Source organism: Vicugna pacos, chromosome X (genome assembly GCF_048564905.1).
Source record: "Vicugna pacos chromosome X, VicPac4, whole genome shotgun sequence".
In the NCBI taxonomy this organism is placed as follows: Eukaryota; Metazoa; Chordata; class Mammalia; order Artiodactyla; family Camelidae; genus Vicugna; species Vicugna pacos.
The window spans coordinates 86,100,676-86,121,440 of record NC_133023.1 but is presented as its reverse complement, the minus strand read 5'-3'; the positions used below and the strand labels follow the sequence as shown (position 1 = coordinate 86,121,440).

Sequence of the window (20,765 nt, the reverse complement as noted above, 5' to 3'; positions counted from 1 at the left end):
GAAACCTAAAGAATGGGCTGCTTAGAGTGCCCTGAATACTTATGCAAATAGACATGCTTGGATTTATGTAAACTGAATGCACCCCACCCCACCCCCGCTTCTTTCCTTGTTCTTTCTCTTGATTCCTTCCAGGTATGACCTGCTACCTCCCTCAGGGTGATCAGAACCATCTCCTATTATGTTTCAGGGAGTGGTTTGGGTAGCTTGTTTGGAGTCTGCATATTCCTTCTTTGGTGTTACTAGTTGGTTTTCTTCCACATGAACACAAACCATGTAGTAATTCTGGGATCCGAAAGATGAGAAGAATCATACTTTTCATGGCCCGTCTGTTTTTTCATTGACATTGTACTGTGGGTTCTGCTTTTGAGTGCAAGCCTGTTTTTTTTCCCCCAGGATTATAACATCTACCAATTTTAAAGTTGATTATATTTTAATTTTTCTCTCCATCCTCTTAGAGGGATCTCTGGTTTAGCAATGGGGTGAGGGTAAGAGCAGAGATGATAGTTTCTGTGTTGGAAATGTTGAGGTTGTGCTTGTGGGATGATCTAGGTGAGGAGGTGCATTAGACATGTGAACATACTGGTTCAGAGCTCAGGAGAGCATTCTGAGCTGGAAATGAAGCCTATGGAATGGTACCCTGGGAGAGTGTACAGAGTGAGAAGAGAGGAAAGAACATGGGAGAACTTGGGAGAATATTGACATTAAGAGGTAGAAAAGGGGAGCAGGAAGCAGAAGAGAAATTAGCAGCAGTGGGGTAGGAGGAAAACGAGGAGAGAGTGCTGTCACAGACATCAAAGGAATAGAGATTTCCAGGATGAGGGAGGTTAATAGCACCAAATTCTGGAAAGAAGTAAAATACGATAATGACTAACAAGTAGGGTAAAGTAGGAGTTTGCAAGCCTTTTCTGTAAAGAGCAAGTAAGTAAATATTTTAAATGTTGTGGGAAATACTCTTGTCTGCCATTGGAGGGTGAAGGCAGTCACAGATAGTATGTAAATACATGGATGTGGCTACATTCTAAAAACCATTACATTTATTGATGTATACTTGATTTACAATGTTTCAGGTGTATAGCAAAGTGATTCAGTTATACATACATATATATTCTTTTACAGATTCTTTTCTACTGTGGGTTATTACAAGATAGTGAATATAGGTCCCTGTGCTATACCATAGGCCCTTGTTGTTTACCTATGTTATATGTGCTATATACCTATTAATTCCAAACTCCTAAGTTATCCCCTCCTCTCATTCCCCTTTGGTAACCATAGTTTTCTATGTTGGTGAGTCTATTTCCTCCAATAAAACTTTATTAACCAAAACAAGTGATTTGGCCTGTGGGCCACAGTTTGCCATCCCTTGCAATAAAGTAGGAATACAGCTTATTGACCTTGGCAAGAACAGTTCCTCCAGAGTGGTGAGGCAGAAGCCATAGCACAGTGATCAAGGAAGAGGTGATGGGGGTGTAACAAGCTTTTCTGGATCTATGCTGTAAATGGGGGAAAATGTGGGCCTTAGAGGGCTTTACTAGGGTTCGAGAGGGTTGCCAGTCTTTCAGGAGAACTAGCACCCTCATGGGGGAAGGCTTCAATGTTGTTTGGAAATATTTGTAAAATTGTTTCCCCTGTCAGCCTGCATTCAAGCTTCTTGAGAGCTGCCGCCAGAGCTTTAATTGACTTGTTCAGGCTTAATGAATATTTATTAGGAAAAATTTAAATCAACCATTTTGCTATAGGATTGAAGCTCAATGAAACCACTGCAGGGATAATTTTGCCAACGCTGCTGACATGGGGAAAGGATTATTTTTTAGGCTGTCATTGTAACTTCTTTTATGCTTTTATAGCTAGGGCATCGTGAGTCAATAAATAAGCAAATACCTCCTGCTCAGAGGGCAGGCAGGTTGGCAGGAAAGTGGTCATTCTGAGCTGCTCAGCAGCTAGAGGCTTACAGGGGCCAGGATGACTCCTTAGTTCAAAAGCCTTATGGGTTTTGAAGCACAAAGATAAATTCAGTTAGGCTCCACCTGATTGTATGAGGAAGCATGAAGCCAAGTGAATGGACAGAGAAAAAGCTTTCATTTTGGGTTCCTCTTTGTCCTTTCTCTGAGCACAGCATTGGACATGAATGGATGTAGATTCTTTCTATTCATTACCTACCTTGCCACCAAGACTGCAAGCCCCGTGCTGCCCATCTGAGGGCAGGAGCCAAGTGTGCTTTCCCCATAGCCTGGTGAGGCAGGAAGAAAGTGCATGCCCTTCCCCAACTGTCTTGTCCAGGTGATTTTGGTTACAAGGACAATGGCTGTCAAAGAACTTGGGCGTCTTGCCTATTCAAATGAGCTTGTGAACGCTCGGTGTTGAGGAAGCTAAGAAAGTGGTAGTAGGTTTGGGACAATGACAGATCCTCCCTAATACCCTCCTGCATTCTCTCCTAATGACAGTGCCCTCCCAGGGAGCCTCTGGAGAAAGTCCAATTGCACCATCTTCACTGAATATGAATGGCTCGTCCGTGACTCTTAGTCTTAGATGTATAGGGGGGTCTCCTAGAACCTCAGTCTTTCAGTTCTGGAGGCAAGTTTCATTAATTCTCGGTACCACCCACCACTCTCTTCCAAGACCTTGCCTTCAGTTCAGTCCAGAATGATAGGGGTGAAACTGTAAGTCCTCTCAGTACTCCCAGATTCAAAAGAGATTTCCTGCTAGGACGCTGACTTCTGTGTGCTCCCACAACTGAATGCAGATATATTGCTGCTGAGTTTCATACCTACCGAGTGATCTAATAATAAATTGGTGCCCAGGAGGCCCAGTCCAACAGGGTGAGGGTAAGGGGGAGGGGTTGGGCCCAGAGTAGCTAAATAGCTGGCTCAGATTTTGAAAGTAACTCTCCAACTGGTAATAGGCTTTGGTGGTTTATGACTCTTATGAGATAGCATATCAGTGCCTCTTCTGCTTCACTGAGTCTGGATTCTGAGGAATAATGGTTTTGCTTTTTGCTTCTCGATTTGTTCTCCTCCTCCTCTCTGTTTATCTCCCCAAGTCACCATCAACCCTTATGCCCCAACCAATACCAGGAAGGTGATTTGCAGCCCTGTTTCTTCCACGATCCTACCGAGGTTTCCTTAAATACATTTGCCCTTCTTGTTTGAAGACTGTCCTGTAGACAGAGTGTGATCAGATGTGACTATTAGCAGGGCAAGAAAACCAGTGCAGAGACCAAGAGGCATTCTCCTCTTGTGCACAGGGGGAATGTGACATTTGAAGGTCAGAGACTTTTCTGCAGACTTTGTTGATGAGTCTGGTCCTATATTTAAGCAAGATACATAGATACCTATAGTCTAATTTGAGAAAGACTGAAAGCACCTCTTTTGCTTTCCCTTCCTCCAAAGAGAAAAACACTCAGACCCCACCTAAACCCAAATTGCACTCCACCATCATCTGCCACAGCACCTGGGATGAACTTCTCCTTTGAGGTAAGGAACTGGAGTTCCTGTTATAAGAGAACTCTATCATTTTGGAAGGTTTGGGGATAATATTTGATACTTGAATTGATTTCATCAACCACCAAGGGGACCATCACTCTAATCTGGTCATTGAATGTGCTCCCTGGAGAATCAGTTCTCTTCTGGTGGGACTGCTACAGGTGTCCTAATCAAAGAAAAGGAAAGCAGTTGAAGAGTTATAAAGTGTGAGTGGTTCACCGATAGATGGCATTTCAGAGGACAGTGAAAATGGTGGTAATATGATGAAGCCTACAGGCGAAATTGACCACAACAGGTTTATATCAGCCTACATTTCAGAATCTTCTGAGAGTTTGCCTTTCCTGCTCGATTTTTCTCTCTCCAGGGCCTTGTGTTCCTTGTTCCCTGTGTCCCTAACCCCAGATGGCCTTCCCTCTTTATCTCTCTAGCATCTCAGCTGCACTCTTTTTCCTTTCTCGCTTAGTTACAAATTATCCCCTTTCCCTTTCTCCTATCATTACTTGCTGTTATCTTCGGCAGTCATCATCTAAAACTAGTCTACATTTAAACACTTGCTTTATTTTATTGGATAAAACTATATTCCATGTTCAGGATATACAATTCAGACTAGACCATTAGCCTTTTGTTCCTCTCTCAGAAACATTCAGAGATCAGTATAGTCCTGAATTCGTTCTTTCTTTCTCCACTCTAGATCAGTGGCCTTTAGTGGAATAGATTTTCCCCTGAAACATTATTATCAGTAATTAAGGCAGTAGCACAAAATGGAGCCAATTAACTAAGACAGATACTTTGTGATAACCTGGGGAAGTAATTGGAACTGTTTCGGAAGATCATCAATTCTGAGTTTGGGCACTTCCTTGGGAGGTCAAGACCAATGTCTGAGGAGAGGGCGCCAAAGGGTGGAGGAAGTAACGAATAGGAATGAAGGCCCTGAAGTCAAATTTTTTCCTCCTTCACATGTGAACTGAAGTCCCGCTTCCTGTTGACATCATCTCACTGGTGGTGATCCTGACAGACCTAACCTAGTGTCTTGGTACAGTTCCATTTCGGTTGGGGGTCTGAACCTGACTGTGGTTGCATTTGGGGTGGGGAGAGGCATAATCCTTTGTGCAGATCACCTGTAAGGTGACTGTACGTCATTGGCAAAGCTTCTGGTGGGAAGTACACTGGTGAATAATAACTTCTTGGCATCTGCATCCAAGTAAAGTTTAAGCAGTCAAAGCCCAGAAACAGAATTCTTTCTTTACAATTTTATTTACAAAATGTATTAAAACTTTGTACAATACCTCATGGCAATGAGGCTCCGTAATTTATGCCCACACATGCAATTTACGCTTTTACAGCCATTAGTTTGCTTGGCAATGTTTCTGTTCACTGAAGTACAGCTTTAATGACAAAAAGAAAATAATTGGAAAAAATCTTCAAGTGACTACCGCCAAATTCCCATAGCTTGAAGTTAGTAGCAGAAATTTGAAGCAATCAATGTTTTTTTTAAACATGCAAGTTTTTAAAAAATAACAAACCAATTTACCTGCCTCTTCAATTCCAGTAAAGTTTCCTCTCTGAAAAGCTGATTTGAGTCAATAAACACACATTTCCCTTTACACAGTGCCTCTGAAAAGTTTGTGTGTAGGTTGGTTGGTTTGTTTTATACAACTTCATATTCGCACAGCATTAGCTTCCCGCGCTGGGACATTATAGCATTCAGAAGTTGAAAATCACAGTTTCAGGAAAACAAAACGGAACGAAAACACAACAGCTTTCTTTTTTTTTGTTCAAATACCATTGAAAATTTGACAGGTGAGTTATTTGCTTATGACACAATTTTTGGATGAAAGTTTATATTACACTTTTCCGGAAACGTTTCGTTGGAAACGAGACTTCTTCCTTTCTCTTCTGAAGACAAGAGCAAATATGCAGCGAGTCAACTAAAGCATCTAAGGGTCACACTTGGGAAATGAATTCGAGCTCCTAGTTTTTACAGTCTGGAAACTTCCCAATGCACGTCACTGATGAGAGCAAACTACTGAACTACAGAAAGCATACGTCGTTATGTAGGAGGTAATTAGTGAGCGGAAACTATTTCCTCTGACTGTTCTGATGATGCCAGTGGCAGGTATGCAATTAGTTACTTGATAGCCCATGGAGCAGTGGAGCGATCTTCTGCGTCAGTAGAGAGACTGCTCCAAGCAAGGACCTGGGAGTGGTGCTGAGGTCCTTGGTTTAGCAGTAGGTTTGGGAATGCATTTTAGTCTTTGCAAACTAGAAAAGGACACATGCAGTCTGATGGAGAGCCACGGGCAATAACAGGCAACAGCTGGTAAGACAGACCTAGCAAGAGGAAAGTCAGATTGAGAACTGTGGTCTGAACCCACTGGCCCGCCTTGCAACGTGGTCCTGTCTCCGTTGTGTACACTTCAAAGGCATACTTAGTAGAGAAAGCAGAGCTAAACACAGTGTTGTTTTTGAGAAAGATATTCTGAACACATTTGGGAGTGTAGGCAGCATTTCCCTCACCTCAATGCTAAATTCTCAGCTATCTTGACTTAAAATGCACACTGAAGCAAGAAAAACAGATCTGTGAGCTGAAATTCCAGGCCTCTCAAGGAAAGCCCCGGGATCCGTTTTAGGAAAGCACCGAGAGGTATGCCTGTAGTGCCCCGTCCCTTGCTACACACAAGTCAATTTCAAAAGCTCTGTTAATCCCTTCACCGAGTGGGAAGTTAGCAAAGCATTTTCACAAAACCATTTCAAAACACAGAAGTCACCGTTTAGTCCCTTTTCCAAAGTATTTGAATTTTCTTAAGTGTTGCATTTACATTCTAAAGATATACACATTTCGGCAACGTTGAAAGGAAATAGGGTGCACAGAACATCACCACCAACAGGAAATACCAAAAACATCTGGTCAGCAGATCCTAGAAGAAATGCCAGTCTGTCCTCCCAGACACAGGGAGTCAGATTTTTTTTTAAATCAGGAAGAATTAATTATTTTAGCTAAGATGGGCCTATTTGCTGAATTAGAATTTTAAATTTGTGTTGTATATTAAAGAACATGGTGTTTGTATACTGTGCAGTGGTATCAAAGAATGGCTTTTGTTGAATTGACTTTGTTTTTAAATAAGATTTGTTTTCGCATACTGGAATCTTGCATGTCCATTTTTTGTTGGTTTTATTTTAATTTTTTTTCAAGCAAAGCAAAAAGATTTCAATGATGGTTTGCATTGTCGCGAGTCTCAGAGTATTCCATAAGGCACTGAAGGAAAAAAAAATCAGTTTTTTCTATTGAAAGGTCATTGCACCATCAGCAATATTCGTGTCATGCCCGACACCAAGGAGAGTGAAATCTGGCTCAGGATCCTTGAAGCAGCCACGTTTTCGGTGATTCCTCTCGTCACATGCCTCCAGTGGGAAGGGATCTGCAAAGGCAAGGGGAAATTTAAATTTGAACAGGCTTCTACTGGGAATTGAGAAGTTCATTATGGCTCAGTCTATCTTGGATGAGAACCATGGCTGTTTCCTTAAACTGGCATCACTGAGGCTGCACCTGGTTTGACTGGCTTTAGGCAACAGGTCTGTTTAAAGCCTTTCACTTGAAGCAAATGCTTTGCAATAGGTTACGCTAGATTTTTTCTTTTTTTAAACTATGCACTGTACTAAGGAATACACGGGCATTGCATGAAGTCTAACTTAAAATGTTAATCACATGGGATGTAGGTATACCAGAAAGCCATAGTGGCATTTCAATACAGATACTCAGGACAGCTACATAGCACAGTGTATTCTGATTGCAGAATCTGTGACAGAGGACTGTTTATCTAGGCTTGCTCAATTGAAATCCATTTGACTGTGAGAAGAAAATTTGCTGCTTCTTGCCAGAAAGGTGACAGCTTGTTTCTCTTAATACTTATAACCTTAGTTATTAAAGTTTGAAAATAGCACATGGACTTAAAAGAGACAGCACATTCTAAGAAGAAGCCAGAACAGGGATACCCATGAAGGGGCTTGGCATCCATGGGATCTTTGCCCTGATTTTATGGGCCTAATTGAGATGCTGATGCTGCCCTCATTTTGGAGGCATTAACTAGTGCGGGGTATTCATTTGATCCCAACACTGAAACTTTAAGGCCACTTGCCTGCCTCCTCTTCAAGCTCACATCCCTCCTCTCCATCTTTTCCCAATACACTAATGGGAGCCTTATTTTTCTCCTGAGCTAACACTGAATTTTATCCCAAAGGAATGCAGGATCACTATCTACCACTGGCTCTGAAATAAAAGTATTTGTGAGAAGAGTATCAAAAATGCATCTGAAGCTCGCTTTGGCAGCACGTATACTAAAAGATGCATCTGAAGGCCCAAAGAGGGCAGAATAAGATTAACATGGAAGTGGGTAAACCTCTTCCTTGGAATCCCTATGGTCCAGGGTCATACCTATCTCAGAAGTTTGGAGAAATTTTGTATCTATGGCAGAAAGATCAAACACCCCTCCTCCCTCCCCATTTGCTATGGGATGTCACTACCTCACTGCATAACTTTGGGAAAGTCACCTAATCTTTCAGTGCCTCTGTGTCCTGCTTTTAAATGGTGGTAGATGAAGTATTAGCACTGAAGTAAAAGTCCTCTGGGGACAAAGAACATCACCACCTCAGTTATCTAGAATATGTTTTCCACTTGACATAAGATGAACTCTTTAAAGCAGGACCACTTCCCTGATGAGAATGTCTATGCATGGGCTGCGATGGAAAATTCATCACTTTGAAATGGACAGCATGAACAAAGTTGATATTTTTAAGGAAGACTAAACAGAACTGTTTTAGAGGAAAAATAGAAATCTTTGTCCTTAACTTCTTGTGTTTTGAAGTCTTTGAAATGAGAAGGATTTCAAAATATTGAAGAAACCAAAGAAGCCCAAAGTAGTTCTGAACAGCAATGAAGAAATCAGAAAGAATTTCTTAAAACAATTAGCAGTCAACCCTAGGGAGCAGTGAATCTGGAAGGCTTGGTGGTTGGTCACCTGCCCAGACATGCTGGGGGCCACACCTCCAGTGGTTGGTCAGTAACCCAGACAGGCAGGCGGTAGTCAAGAGGTTGCCTGCTCCCAAGTGGGTGCCGGATCAGAGGTGTGTGTTCCTATAATGAGTTCAGTAATCCTGACTTGACTCTCACCCATGGAAAATTAGAGATGACTCCCTCCTCTTTCAAGGAGGTCTTTTTATTAGGCAGATTTCACCTGGATCATATTCTTGTTTGATTTGCCCTTGAGTCATTCTTCCTGAAGAATTACTCGTACCATAAACTCCCAAGGCTGGCTCTGATAATTAGCAATAAAAGTAAAATCTCAGGGTGCCTCTCCATCTCCGTGCCCCTGCACAGACCCTGACAGATCTAGGCCAACTCAGAGAACCGGAAGCCAATAGCTAGGTAACAAATTAGAAGTCACTTGGAGATATCCCAGAACTTCTTGGGCAACAAAAGATCAATGGATGAAGAGCCCATTCTTCATTTAGTCAACATTTCCCTAATGTTATGTCCCCAGACTGGCTGGGGACAGCAGAAAGGTTTTTATTTCCTGCTCAGCCTGCTTGGTGCCTCAACTGACACATGTCAGGATTTTTTTTTCTGGCATCCTCTGAGGCTTTTCCTTCTTGCCTGTGGACTTCACACAGCCTTGGAGGACAGATTTCTTTGCAGAGGCTTTTCCCAGGTTTTTTTTCACCCTAGGTATGACTGCCAAGGTGCTAGCTAACTGGGCTGTAACCACATTGGCATCAATGTCTATTCAGATGTGATTTTTGCCTCAATTAGCCTGAATCATGCTTCACAAAATGGATCAACCAAGATGGCTAAAGGAAAGGCAGAGCAGCAGAAGTTGTGGTAAGTTCATTTCTGAGGCTCTTCCCCCAGGTTTGATGTTCTGGGCCTCCACATCACGACTGCAGCATTCTGCCCAAAGGTTTGCTGATCTCAGTTTTTTCTTTTCCCCCCTTCTCTCTCTCTCTCCTCTATCTCTGTCTCTTTCTTTTTCTCACTCTTCTTCCGTCTTTCCCCCTTCCCTTCCTTCCTTCCCTTAAGTGACACCCTCTGAGAGAATTCTCTCTGGAATCTTACTACTCCCTGGCTCGGCAGAGCAACATGACCTACGAGCATGTGAGAAATGCAGAATTTCAGGCCCCACCCCAGACCTACTGAGTTGGGCTCTGCAGTTTCCTGAGATCCCCAGGTGATTCACACGCATGCTGCCGTTTGAGAAGCACTGCTCTGAGACTGGAATCAGGGACTGAGGCTCTAGTAGCTGGGGAGTGGGGACAGCAATTCACAGATGGAATGGCTGATGATAAAGAGGGTCTGCAGGCTGCGTGACCCTAAGCCCTGAGACCCTTCTGTTTCAGATTCCTTTGGGGGGAAAGTAGGAGTGATTGACGATACACCCTCATGTCGAGTGCGTCAGAAGTAGGGCACGTGGAGGTTTGGTGAGGTCCCTCAAGATATTTTTGTAAACAAGTGAGTCAGAGACCTAGGGTCTGCTCTCCATCTGAAAGGATTCCATTGGGGTTTCAAGGTTTCTGGAGACCACCGGGCCATGGCTGGTTAGTGGTGACATGGTTTAGTAAAGAATACAGCTACAGGAGGAAAAAGAGCTGGCTTCTAGCCCCAGAACTGCCACGGCCCATTGTGTTGCGTCATTTGTTGTGGCTGGCGCTTAGCTACCTGAAAGGGAAAATCTGTTTTGACCCATTACCTCAAATGAGGCAATAGATGTGTGAGAGTACTTGGAAAACTGTTATGCAGATTTCTTTGGATGCCAGTCTCTCAGAATTTGGAATAATTAAGCTAGGCTGAAATCACCCATATACTATCCTATGAGAAAGCAAATAATGTGCCCCAAATTGTAATGGGCCTATATAATCTACTCAAGAGTAAGCTATTTTAAGCATACCAGGACATTGAACGCTTGCATGCAAACAATGCTAATTACAGATGAATCCATGTACTGTACATTCAGCAATGCGATGGGAACACTTGGTTAGTGGGTTAGTTCAGTGTACTGAATACGCTGTGGTAAAAGGCTGCAGTCTGCAGCAGGAAAGGACAGCCAGCAGCTTCATCAAACAAGGCGAGGACAAATGATGTTTTGGATGAAATATTATTTAAAAATTGGCTGAACTTAGATGCACACCATGAAACATAAGGAGGTCAAAACACAAATGCATCTGTAGAAATTCAAGCCCATTGACCATGACTCCTAAGGTCAAAAATCTCCCACCAAAAAAAAAGGGCTATGAAGTTGCTAACTGCACTGTTCCACTTCAGATAGGTGTGTTAGTGATGACAGATGCACTTGAAGGTAACAAAGCTATATTCTCTTAAACGCTTCCAGAATGGAGATGTTATCTTAATTCAAGCTTGCCTTTGAACGTGTCTGAGTTATTGGTGAGTTTTGGCTGTAGCTGCCAGAGTCAAGGTGTCATCAGTCAGGTTCATTTAAGTATGAATTTGGGGACAGCCAGGAGCAGGGAATCTAGACTGTCCTTTGGGAAACACTTACCTGAATATCAGTTCCAAGAAAGAAACAACACAGGAACTCAAGGATTAAAGAAATTCCCAGGCTTACATTTAAGAGAACCATCACTCCCCTACAGAAAGACTACATTTCTCAAGGTGGCCGTGCCCCCCTTCCACTCCTCATTTTAACAGCAGTTCCATAGAGCTGCTTTTTCTAGAGCTGCACTGTCCAGTACGGTAGTCACCAGCCACATGTGACTCTTGAACACTCGCTATGTGGCTAGTATGAGTTGAGATGTGTCATAAGCATAAGACACACCTCCAGTTTCTAAGACTTAGTATGAAGAAAAGAATGTAAAATATCTCATTCAGTTTTTATATTGATAACATGCTGAAATGATAATATTTTGGATATGTTGATTTAAACAAAATATATCATTCAATTAATTTCACTTGTGTTACTTTTGAAACTGTGGCCAAGAGAGCGCTTAAAATTACACATGGGGTTCACATATGTGGCTTGCAAATATTCCCATTGAACAGTGTTGCTCTAAAGAATTGTTCTTTTTTTCCTTTTGGGTCACAGGCCACAATTTAACTACAACCCTGGTATTAGAAAACTCTACTGTCTGACAAGAAAGCACAACCATTGTTTTCAAAGAATTAAGTGGTTGCAAAGAATAGACAATGCTTGAAATAATAAACCAAACTGAGAAACAAAGAAAGAGGGGAAAAAAAGAGATTAACATACAGTAACGCAAACTGATTAGTTTACTAGACCTTAACCGTACCCCTAGATCTTAACACTCTCTGTTCCATACACGTTGTAGCCTTCTCTGTATGTAGCGTAATTCTGAGTGTTGGTGGCAGGAGCAGGCTTAAAGTTTTGGGTGTTCTTTGTGAGTTTCATGCGTTTGGACTCTGCCCGGGATTTGTAACAGAATTCTATCAAGGCCACCATCATGGCCAGCCCCAGACCTCCGACAAGTATATAGAAAACGCCTGCCACATTGCTCAGGCTCAGAGCGCTGGTCTTGTCCTAAGAGAAATGAACAACGTGATTAGTTCTTGGGGAAAACAAAGGCAATGGGACATTATAATACATTACAACAGTATAGGATATTTCTAAGTTGTAAAATAACTAAACATTGATGTAAGTGTTATGACTCAACTCTGGCATCTGGCTGACGTGTCACAATGGCCAGCAAGATGGTACATTGTGCTTCTGCTGACAGTCATGGTCCTTACCTAAATGTTCTTTTATTTCGACTCTGTAAATCCTTTAGTACCTCAAAATGGTGTCAAAACGAAATAAAACAGCACTTGGCCATGGGAGCAAAAATGTAAACACAAGCACAATTTATTCTTCTGCTAGCTTCCAGAAACACCATTTGCCAGAGTCGAGCTGTGACATATCTCTATAAATGTAACACTCTTTTCATTTGGGAACTTGAAGCACTCTTTCCCCTCTCTGCCCCGCAACACTCCTTTCTCCCTTGTTCTCCCTGTGACAAACTTGTCAACAACTAGTCTTTAAGATACCAGGTGAGAATAGTAGACTTTCCTGATAGTCACATCTGGGGAGTTTGCAAGGGTTTGCTTAAAAAGGATTAATTCTCCCCTCTCATCCGGTGGCTGACAAATTGCTCCCTTTAGGGACTGGTTGCTAAGTTCTCCTCCTCAGGGCGGCAAGTCTTTGTGCTGCTGGAACAAGGGCACAGCACAAAGCACTGGCTCCTTCCCCTCTTCCTGAGAGTTTAAGGAAAACTCTCAAGAGGACCCCCACTGGGTCCTGAATTGGCTCCATACAAATCAGAAAGCTTTTCCAAGAGGCTGATGATTAAAACAAAATTCAGCTCATTTTTAGCTTTTACTCCAGGGAATGTAAAGAATAATTAGGGGGAAAAAAAAAAAACCTACACTTATCTGCTTTCTATTTAAAATGGGGGTGGAAATCGAGGAAGCCGGTCAGTGACTTTCAGGTCAAACTGTGCAAATCTGGACTAAGCTATCTGCCTGTATGAAAAAGCAAAAACTGTACTGCTGAACAATGGAAAGAAAACAGTTGGTGCCTTGAGTCCTACCTTGAGGTAGGACACACCAAGAGCCAGGAGCCTTTCTTTGAAAAAAAATAAAATAAAATAGCATTTTGTAGTCTTTTTAGAGGGAATGTAACCATTTTGCTGCTGAATACAATAGAATGGAAAACCCAAATTGCTAAGCCAGTGAATTGAGTATCTTATTCAAATGATAGCACAGTGAGCAGATGATGGCCACTGCTGACAGTTAACACTCAGCCAGTCCTGGTATCATCACTTAAAGAATTAAATGTAAAGACGATATGGCCATGTCCTGACTCTGTTTTCATAGGAGCCAGTCCTGTACTGGTTTACCTTCATAAAAAGGCCAATTGGAATTGAATCACATCATCAGGAAGGGGATGTGGACATGCTTCATGTCTACAACAACCTTGCAAATAGTCACTCTCCTAGGATGAATGACAGCTAGAAAAGTGGTAGGAATTTCTGTCACTTATGAAACAATGGATCATCTCCTTAAGGAGGCTGGTGAAGCTATCTGCAAGGATGTTCCACGGTCCATCAGGAAATGGACCAATTTCTGGTAACCCTCCCTCTCCTATTAGATTTTTATATGTATGCAGTTTTTGATGGGGAAAACGTGTCCTTTACATAATCCATCTAAGCTGTAGCAACAAACAGTTTCAAGTTCCATGTACTTAAGTTTCACAAAATTCCCTGTTGTGGGATGTAGAAAACCAGTAGCAAAATGGTTCACTGCACAAGGAAAATGAGTGGCACTTCATGAAATGAATTAACTGATACCACAATATTAGTTCAAAAAAAGGAAAGGCAAAAATTGAAACTAAAAAAGAACTTTCTTAGGGGAGCAAAAGGGGGCAGGAAGGAGGCGGGGAAGAGTGTTTCATGCTTATCAATGTGATGTTATCCTGACAATGTATACCCGTAAGGAGCATGCGACTGAATTGTAAAAGTATTACGTACAGAGATTCAAATGACACCTTTGGAAGAGAGAAGTGTGACAGACTTAATGAGATTTGAGATCCAAATAGATGCTGAACTCAATACGACAGCAGCTGAGAGGAGGCTAATCATTCTGCTTACAGAGACCAGTCTTTGTGATTTCTTTCTTTGACTGTTTTCAGGTGGGATCGACATAATGCTATTAATAACCAAAGGCATTTACAAGTACAAAGTCTCTGACACTGTAAGAGGTTAAGAAAAAGTACTGTCACAACTGGATCTTTTTTGTTTTTGTCTTTTGGCTGTTGTTGTTCTATTTTCTCTTTGAACTTTCGAAATGTGAAATACAGTAAAACCCCCTTATAACACAGCTCGTGATATTACTGCTTTGGAAACGTGGTGGGCCAGACTGAGATTCCTCATAACCATAGCTCTATGCAGTCGACGATTGATGGCACGTGGCAGGCCTCTGAGGCCGGTGTTCGCCTTATTCCTTTAGCGCTGGTGTTATAAAGGGGTCCCACTGTGTCAGGGAGTGTGTGTTGGGAAGGAAAGCCATTTTAGGGTAGAAAATAAACAGTGGTTCAAAATGTGATTGCTAATCAGTACAAAAAGACCTTCAGCGACTGACCTTACTCCCGGAGTCCTTGGCTCCACATTCCCCCTTATCGTACCACCATTTGTTTTTCAGCTTGTCTAAGATGCCTTGTTCACTGAGTTTCAATACTGCAAGGTTTACAGGCGTTCTTCACGTGGGAAATAACATAAATAACATTATATTATGTTATTTTATGTTATTCAAGCTTCAAACTACTTTAAAACTATAGAAAGCGATAAAGCAGGGGGCCCTGGCCACAGAGTAATTTTAGACACTGCAGGCAACCTGAGCATTACCTTATAAAAAGTTAACACTACAGCAACGCTATATTTACCAGGGCCTGCCCATATCGCTTTGAGTAATCGGCACACACTGTTAAATAATGAGGATAGAAAAAAGGCACTCCTCAGATAGGCTGTGTGTGGTGAGGAGGGTCTCCCCTCAAGTGACAATCGTCAGCGGCAGCTTGCAGTAGCTTTGTGGCGGAGGTGTGTTAGGTTTGATCTAACCGGGTGTCTTGTTGTACTTCCAGACAGAAAGCAAGTTTTATGGAGGCGTGAGAAAGGGAACGGGGCCAGAAGGGGAAGCGTTTCCACACGTGGAGGCAAAAGGATGCATCTGAACAGAGCAGAAAATAGATTCTACATGAATAACATGCCTTCTGATTAGTTGTCCTTCATTACACGACTCTGTCACCCAGCTGGACATGATCTCTAAAGAACTGTACTGCATACATGGCTGCACTCCACAAACTGAATTCTTATGCGCATACTGGTCTTAGTATGAATGGTATAATGTGGACCTCTGAGTTTGGGATAAGAGTACTTTCAGCAATGGGAGAACTGGTCTACGGATTGTTTTTGAGTTACTGATCAGCTGTCTCTCTGAAGTGGTCATACATCTGCAGGCAACTCAGATCGCCAGAAGGTGAAGCAGATTGTTTAAAAACAGATTATTAATATGGCATGGCCTAAAATGGCAAACTGACTCTGCCATTGTGGGTAGCGCTGCAGAGGAAGTTTAGATACGCTGTTCTAGTAAGATGAGACCTCCTCAGCTGAGAGGCTAACACACCCCCAGGAGGCCAGGCCACTGCTCGCTCATCCTCCACCCCCTAGAGTAAAAGAACTGCACTCAGAGCCAACGCAGGAAACCCCACTAGTCCTAGGATAACGATTTTCTCTCTTAGAAATTCCTTCAGCTGTAAAATGGGAATAAAGGCCTTTACTCTGTCTTCTTTCTAGAGCTAATGAATCTTAATGAAGTATCTTTAATAACTTTAGATTTAAAATGCATTATATATAGAGGGTGGCATATTTCTGTTATGAGGCGATGAACTACAGTGTGTTCAGATTCATGTGAACAATATTGCCAATACTAGTGCATGTTCTTCTGAATGCCACCAATTTACAAGGAGGAAAATAGATACATTTATGTTACTATGAACATTCCATAGAATTTCTTAGCTCATTTGAGTAACTTGGACCTACCAACATATACAGTCATTGGCAAGATTTCCCATAGTCAGAGATCTGGCCTGTATCAGACCAAGTCCCCAAAGCCTATTTCCTTTCTTCCCTCCTTTGCTGTTGAGAGCAGAGGGACCATCTCATCTTGAGATACTCTGAGAAATGCATCATCATTTAAAAACAATAGGCAATTTCAGAGGACTTGGGATTTGAAAAAGTGTAAACCTTGAGTGTCAGGGAGGTGACACTTTCTTGGTTCGTTCAGGGCTTGGCAGCCAGAATATCTATCTCCGTTTTGTATCTGACCAGGAAATTGAGGTCCTTTTATATTTTAAACAAGTTCCTCCAATCAGTGCTCAGAAGCTTAGGCTTCTCAAATGCTAGCCAGGGTTGCTTGGAATGCAAAGCAACAAAAAAATACTCAAAAATTTGAGCCTCTTTAGGATATTATTGGCAGTGAAAGTTAAGTCTTAGACTTTTAAAGGACAGACAGGTCATCTATGGCCCTGAGATCAGTGTTGGAACTGCCTTCTCCCTTAACCCCACGGCCTGGCCTCCTCCCCTCTCCTTTCCCCCTATTATTTTCAGCTGTATCACCACCAGGTCTTCCCCAGTGCTGAGCCTGAGGCTAGGCACTGACACCCAGGCTCAGGATTATGGCAGTTGGCTCGGGTGGCAGGGGAGATGCTTTCCAACGGCATATGGCTCACTGATTCCATCAGGACCGCAGGAAAAAGGATAAAGCAGTTTTCTTTCTTTCTGTGCTTCCTCTTTTCTTATTGCAAAGGGCCCAGTGTCTTCACACTGCTCTGTGACTCTGCCCTTACTAGGCCCTGACCTCCCTCAAGCTACTGTATTCTTCAAATTATTTCATTCAATTTCTTCAGTACAGCTGCTCTTACTAGATCTTAGGAACAGAGCAGTCTGATTAAAGACACTCATGCTAATGTCCAAATAGAGGTCTCTCCCTAGAGATTCTGGATTAAAAAAAAATGTGTCAACCCTTAAGTGAGCTAGGTTGATAAAAGTGTCACATGTTAGTTTAGAGCAATGGTTCTCAAAGCCAGTGGTCCAAGGACCCCTGAAGGATCCCTGAAACCTTTTCATCAGAGGGTCTGTGAGGTCAGAACTATTTTTGTAATAACACTAAGGCATTTCTTGCCTTTCTCACTCATTCCCTCATGATGTACAGTGGAGTTTCCTGGAGGCTACATGACGTGTAATATCACAACACGCTGTATGAAGAAGCAGCAATGAGAATCCTATTCTCCTATATTAAGCCAGATATTAAGGATATCTGCAAAACATAGGACAATGCCATTCCTCACTAGTTTTTTTAAAGAATAGTTATTTTTCGTAAAAATTATGTTATTTATGTGAATATACATTGGTTTATTTTAAAATGAATTAATATATTCTTTGAAAAATCTTCAGTTTTCATTTCTGATATGGTAAATATTGATAGACACAGCACACATGAACAAAATCTTTTGGGGATTCATTGTAATTTTTAAGTGTGTAAAGGGGTCCTGGGACAAAAAACGTTTGAGAAGCACTGGCTTTAGAGGACGGAAGGCTTTTCTGCTGCTGGGGCCCAGTCTGGGCTGCCACCCTCCACTCTTGCCAAAACCCAGGCTGAGTGTGTCAACAATTTAGCGTCCTATTTTGACAAGTGGCCATTGAATGGCTTCCACAGAATGGTTGGTAACAGCTCTCTACTCCCATGGCTTCCACAGTTATCGTGGAGGTTACCTTAGAGCAATCGTTCTCAATCAGGAGTCATTTTGTCCTCCAGGGGACATTTCTAGAGTCATTTTTCATTGTCACAACTGGGGTGGGGGAGGAATGCTTCAGGCATCTAGTAGGTAGAGGCCAGGGATGCTGTTAAACACCCTACTATGCACACCCACAACAAAGCCCCAGATGTCAACAGTGCTGAGGCTGAGAAACCCTGCCTTAGAGCATCCAGACCTCATCTGATGCCCTAGGACTTTGGAGAAATCTTACAAATGATATACCCTTAGAAGGTTAGTCTTTGATTGGAAAAAAAATCACAGGGCTTATGAAATCTGGCAGGGAACCAATGTGCATTTGGGAACTTCTAAATAAAAATGAAGGAGAAAAACAAACATTTCAAGCAGCAGCACAGCCAAGGAGCATAAAAGCTGTAATCAGAAATCACAGATAATATTGCTGAACCAGGTTAGGATAGCTGCCAAGAAAAGAAAGTACTTTAAAGGCCAAATCTCCTAGAAATGTATGTTGCTGTGGGGTGGAATAAATTCCCAAGATGGCAGAGAAAAACTGCTTTTGTCCACATAATTTTCTCTCTTACTGTACCTTACTGGATGTATTGCCAAACCCAATCCAAATCAGCCAAATGTATTGAGAGACGTCCCCCAATACAAACACACACACATACACACACACACACAATTTGGTATTTTAAAGGAAGAGGATTTATGTGGGCATTTGGTCACTGTAAATGTCACTTCCTTCAGGAAGCCATTTTTGTTCCTCACTCCAATATTTTCTCTCCCCTCCTTCATCTTCTATCTTGCCTTATTATTTGTGTCCATGTCTTAGGTCTCCCTCTAAACTGTGGTTTTCAAGAGCAGGGACCATGGCTTATGTATTTGTATTCTCAATTAGAACAAGTCTCTCAATAAATACTTGAATAGAAAACTCTCTTTCAGCATTTTGTTTTTCAGCCCAGTACTTCATACATAATAATTACAATGACTATTATTATCGGTCAAGTTTAATCAGTCTAAGAAGGTAGATTTATGGTCACAATAAGGAAAGAAATCGAGGCACCGATAAGTTAAGTAACCTGCTCAAGGCTGCACAGCAAATTATGGGCCAGGCCAGAAGGCAAATTAATATACGTCCAAGGCTGCACTGTGCTTTCTCCAATGGAACACACAAAAAGGTAGCAGCCCTCATTGTTTTTGTTCTTAGGGCTTAGATGTCCATAAAGAATTTTTCCTTTAGGGACCACCATTCTCAAAATAACTATCAGCCTAGTAAGGACATATCTAGCAGCTGAGGTCTTTCACTGTGGGGCAGTAATATGTCTCCCAGGGGAAAGTTTCAGAGCAATTACTGCAGGCCCTTAACTGGTACCTAAGAGAATTATCAGTCAGAAATATTTATTGTACTCACTTCAATAGAGAACAGAAAGAATTAAACAAAGTAGGTCAGATTCCTATCGTGGAAATTAGTCAGGCATTCTTCCTTCTGAAGGGCTTGCTATGAATGCTCTGCTGAGTAGAGCCCTCTTAAGACAAAAACAAGGGTCGGCAAGCTTAGGGAGAGAACAGCAGAAGTTTGTGATGTCATTTCAGGAGGTCTGGGAACATCCCCCCGTCTGCAAACATTTTCCTCGCTAGTAGCTGAAATTCTGTCATGAGGATTTCACACCTTTAAGTTTGGGCAACACTCCTTGTTAAAATACAAAGCTTCCTGAGAAATGGGGAAGGAAGCAAAGTAACTATTTACAAACTCCAACGCTTTGTCCCATTTTGTTTAAAAAATGTTTGGGGGAAGCGAGGAGAGTGTAAACTTCCCCACGTAATGGCTGTAAACTGCACCTATGTCAGAAAAATGTGTATGGAATGTTGGCCGGATGGAGAGGGCGAGAACAAGTGTGAATTAGACAGTTAACTAGACAGTTAACAGTACAGTGCTCATCTGTGGCAGGATGATGATTCCCGGGTGTGGGGAACAGTCATGGAGTTGCATCTTTTTTTTTAAATTGAGGTAATAATGTAATTCATAATGCTTTGAAAACGAGTTCTATTTTTGAAGAAAACACAACTGGCCAATTCAAATTTCTGCTTATTGGTGCCATCCACACCTGGCAACAACTCAGCGAAAAAGCACTGTGCTCATTAAGCCATGGCATCCAGCCCCAGAGGGCGGTTGTCGAGGTTCCCAGCTGGTTCCTTAGAGGTACGAACCAGCCATTACAAAGTTCTGTTATCTTCGTGATGGCCAATGTGACATATGGAGACAGTTTTAGGATAAGAAGACCATTTTTTCTCCATGAAAGTAGAAACTGCTGATTTAAAAAAAACAAAGTAACAAAAAATTTTGATACATTTTGAAAGAACTGTCCAACTTATTTTTCAGTTTTGATTCCAGGAAATATCTAAAATAGGTAGTTTGGAGCCATGTTGGACTCTTTCTTATGAAGAAAGAAATGTGGAGAGCATGCTGTGAAGGTGCTGAGTTTTCCCATAGTGGAAGAGAAGGAAAAATGGCCTTGTGAATGAATGACCAAGTTGATTCTTCCATATGGTGATTCTGGAAGGATTGACATGAAAATTTGTACTATGGATATGGATCTGGGCCTGAAAAATATAGGAATCCAGGGTGTAGAACGATTTATCTATCTGAGAGACTGTGGCATATATCCTGCTCTAAATGACTTCACTTCTCCTTTCTAAGCAGGGACACCTAAAGAGCAAGTGTCTATTTAATTAATGATGCCAGAAGATCTTCAATGGTGCCCTTAGGAGGGATAGGTCTATGTACAAATACGTAGGTCATGGAGAAAGACAAGGAGATCACAGGGAAGTAAAAGAAATATATGAGCAAGGATGGTGTATTTGCATAGTTAATTAAAACCTGCTCTAACAACACAGTATCTGAATGATGAAGACGACAACTTATCACAACCTGAGCTGGAAGCCCTCCCCTCACCCTACG

The 20,765-nt window shown here is 42.0% G+C and overlaps 1 protein-coding gene across 1 annotated transcript in view; it reads right to left on the bottom strand.

Annotated features, from left to right (window-relative positions):
• Positions 1-4,788: 4,788 nt before the first annotated feature.
• Positions 4,789-20,765, bottom strand: part of GRIA3 (glutamate ionotropic receptor AMPA type subunit 3) — a 259,886-nt gene continuing 243,909 nt past the window's right edge. Inside the window, exons 15-16 of the mRNA XM_006215906.2 lie at positions 11,775-12,022; positions 4,789-6,898 (exon numbers count right to left, since the gene is read on the bottom strand). Of these exons, the coding sequence (XP_006215968.1) occupies positions 11,777-12,022 (246 nt within the window). The 3' untranslated portion in view covers positions 4,789-6,898; positions 11,775-11,776. The remainder of the gene's footprint in view (positions 6,899-11,774; positions 12,023-20,765) is intronic.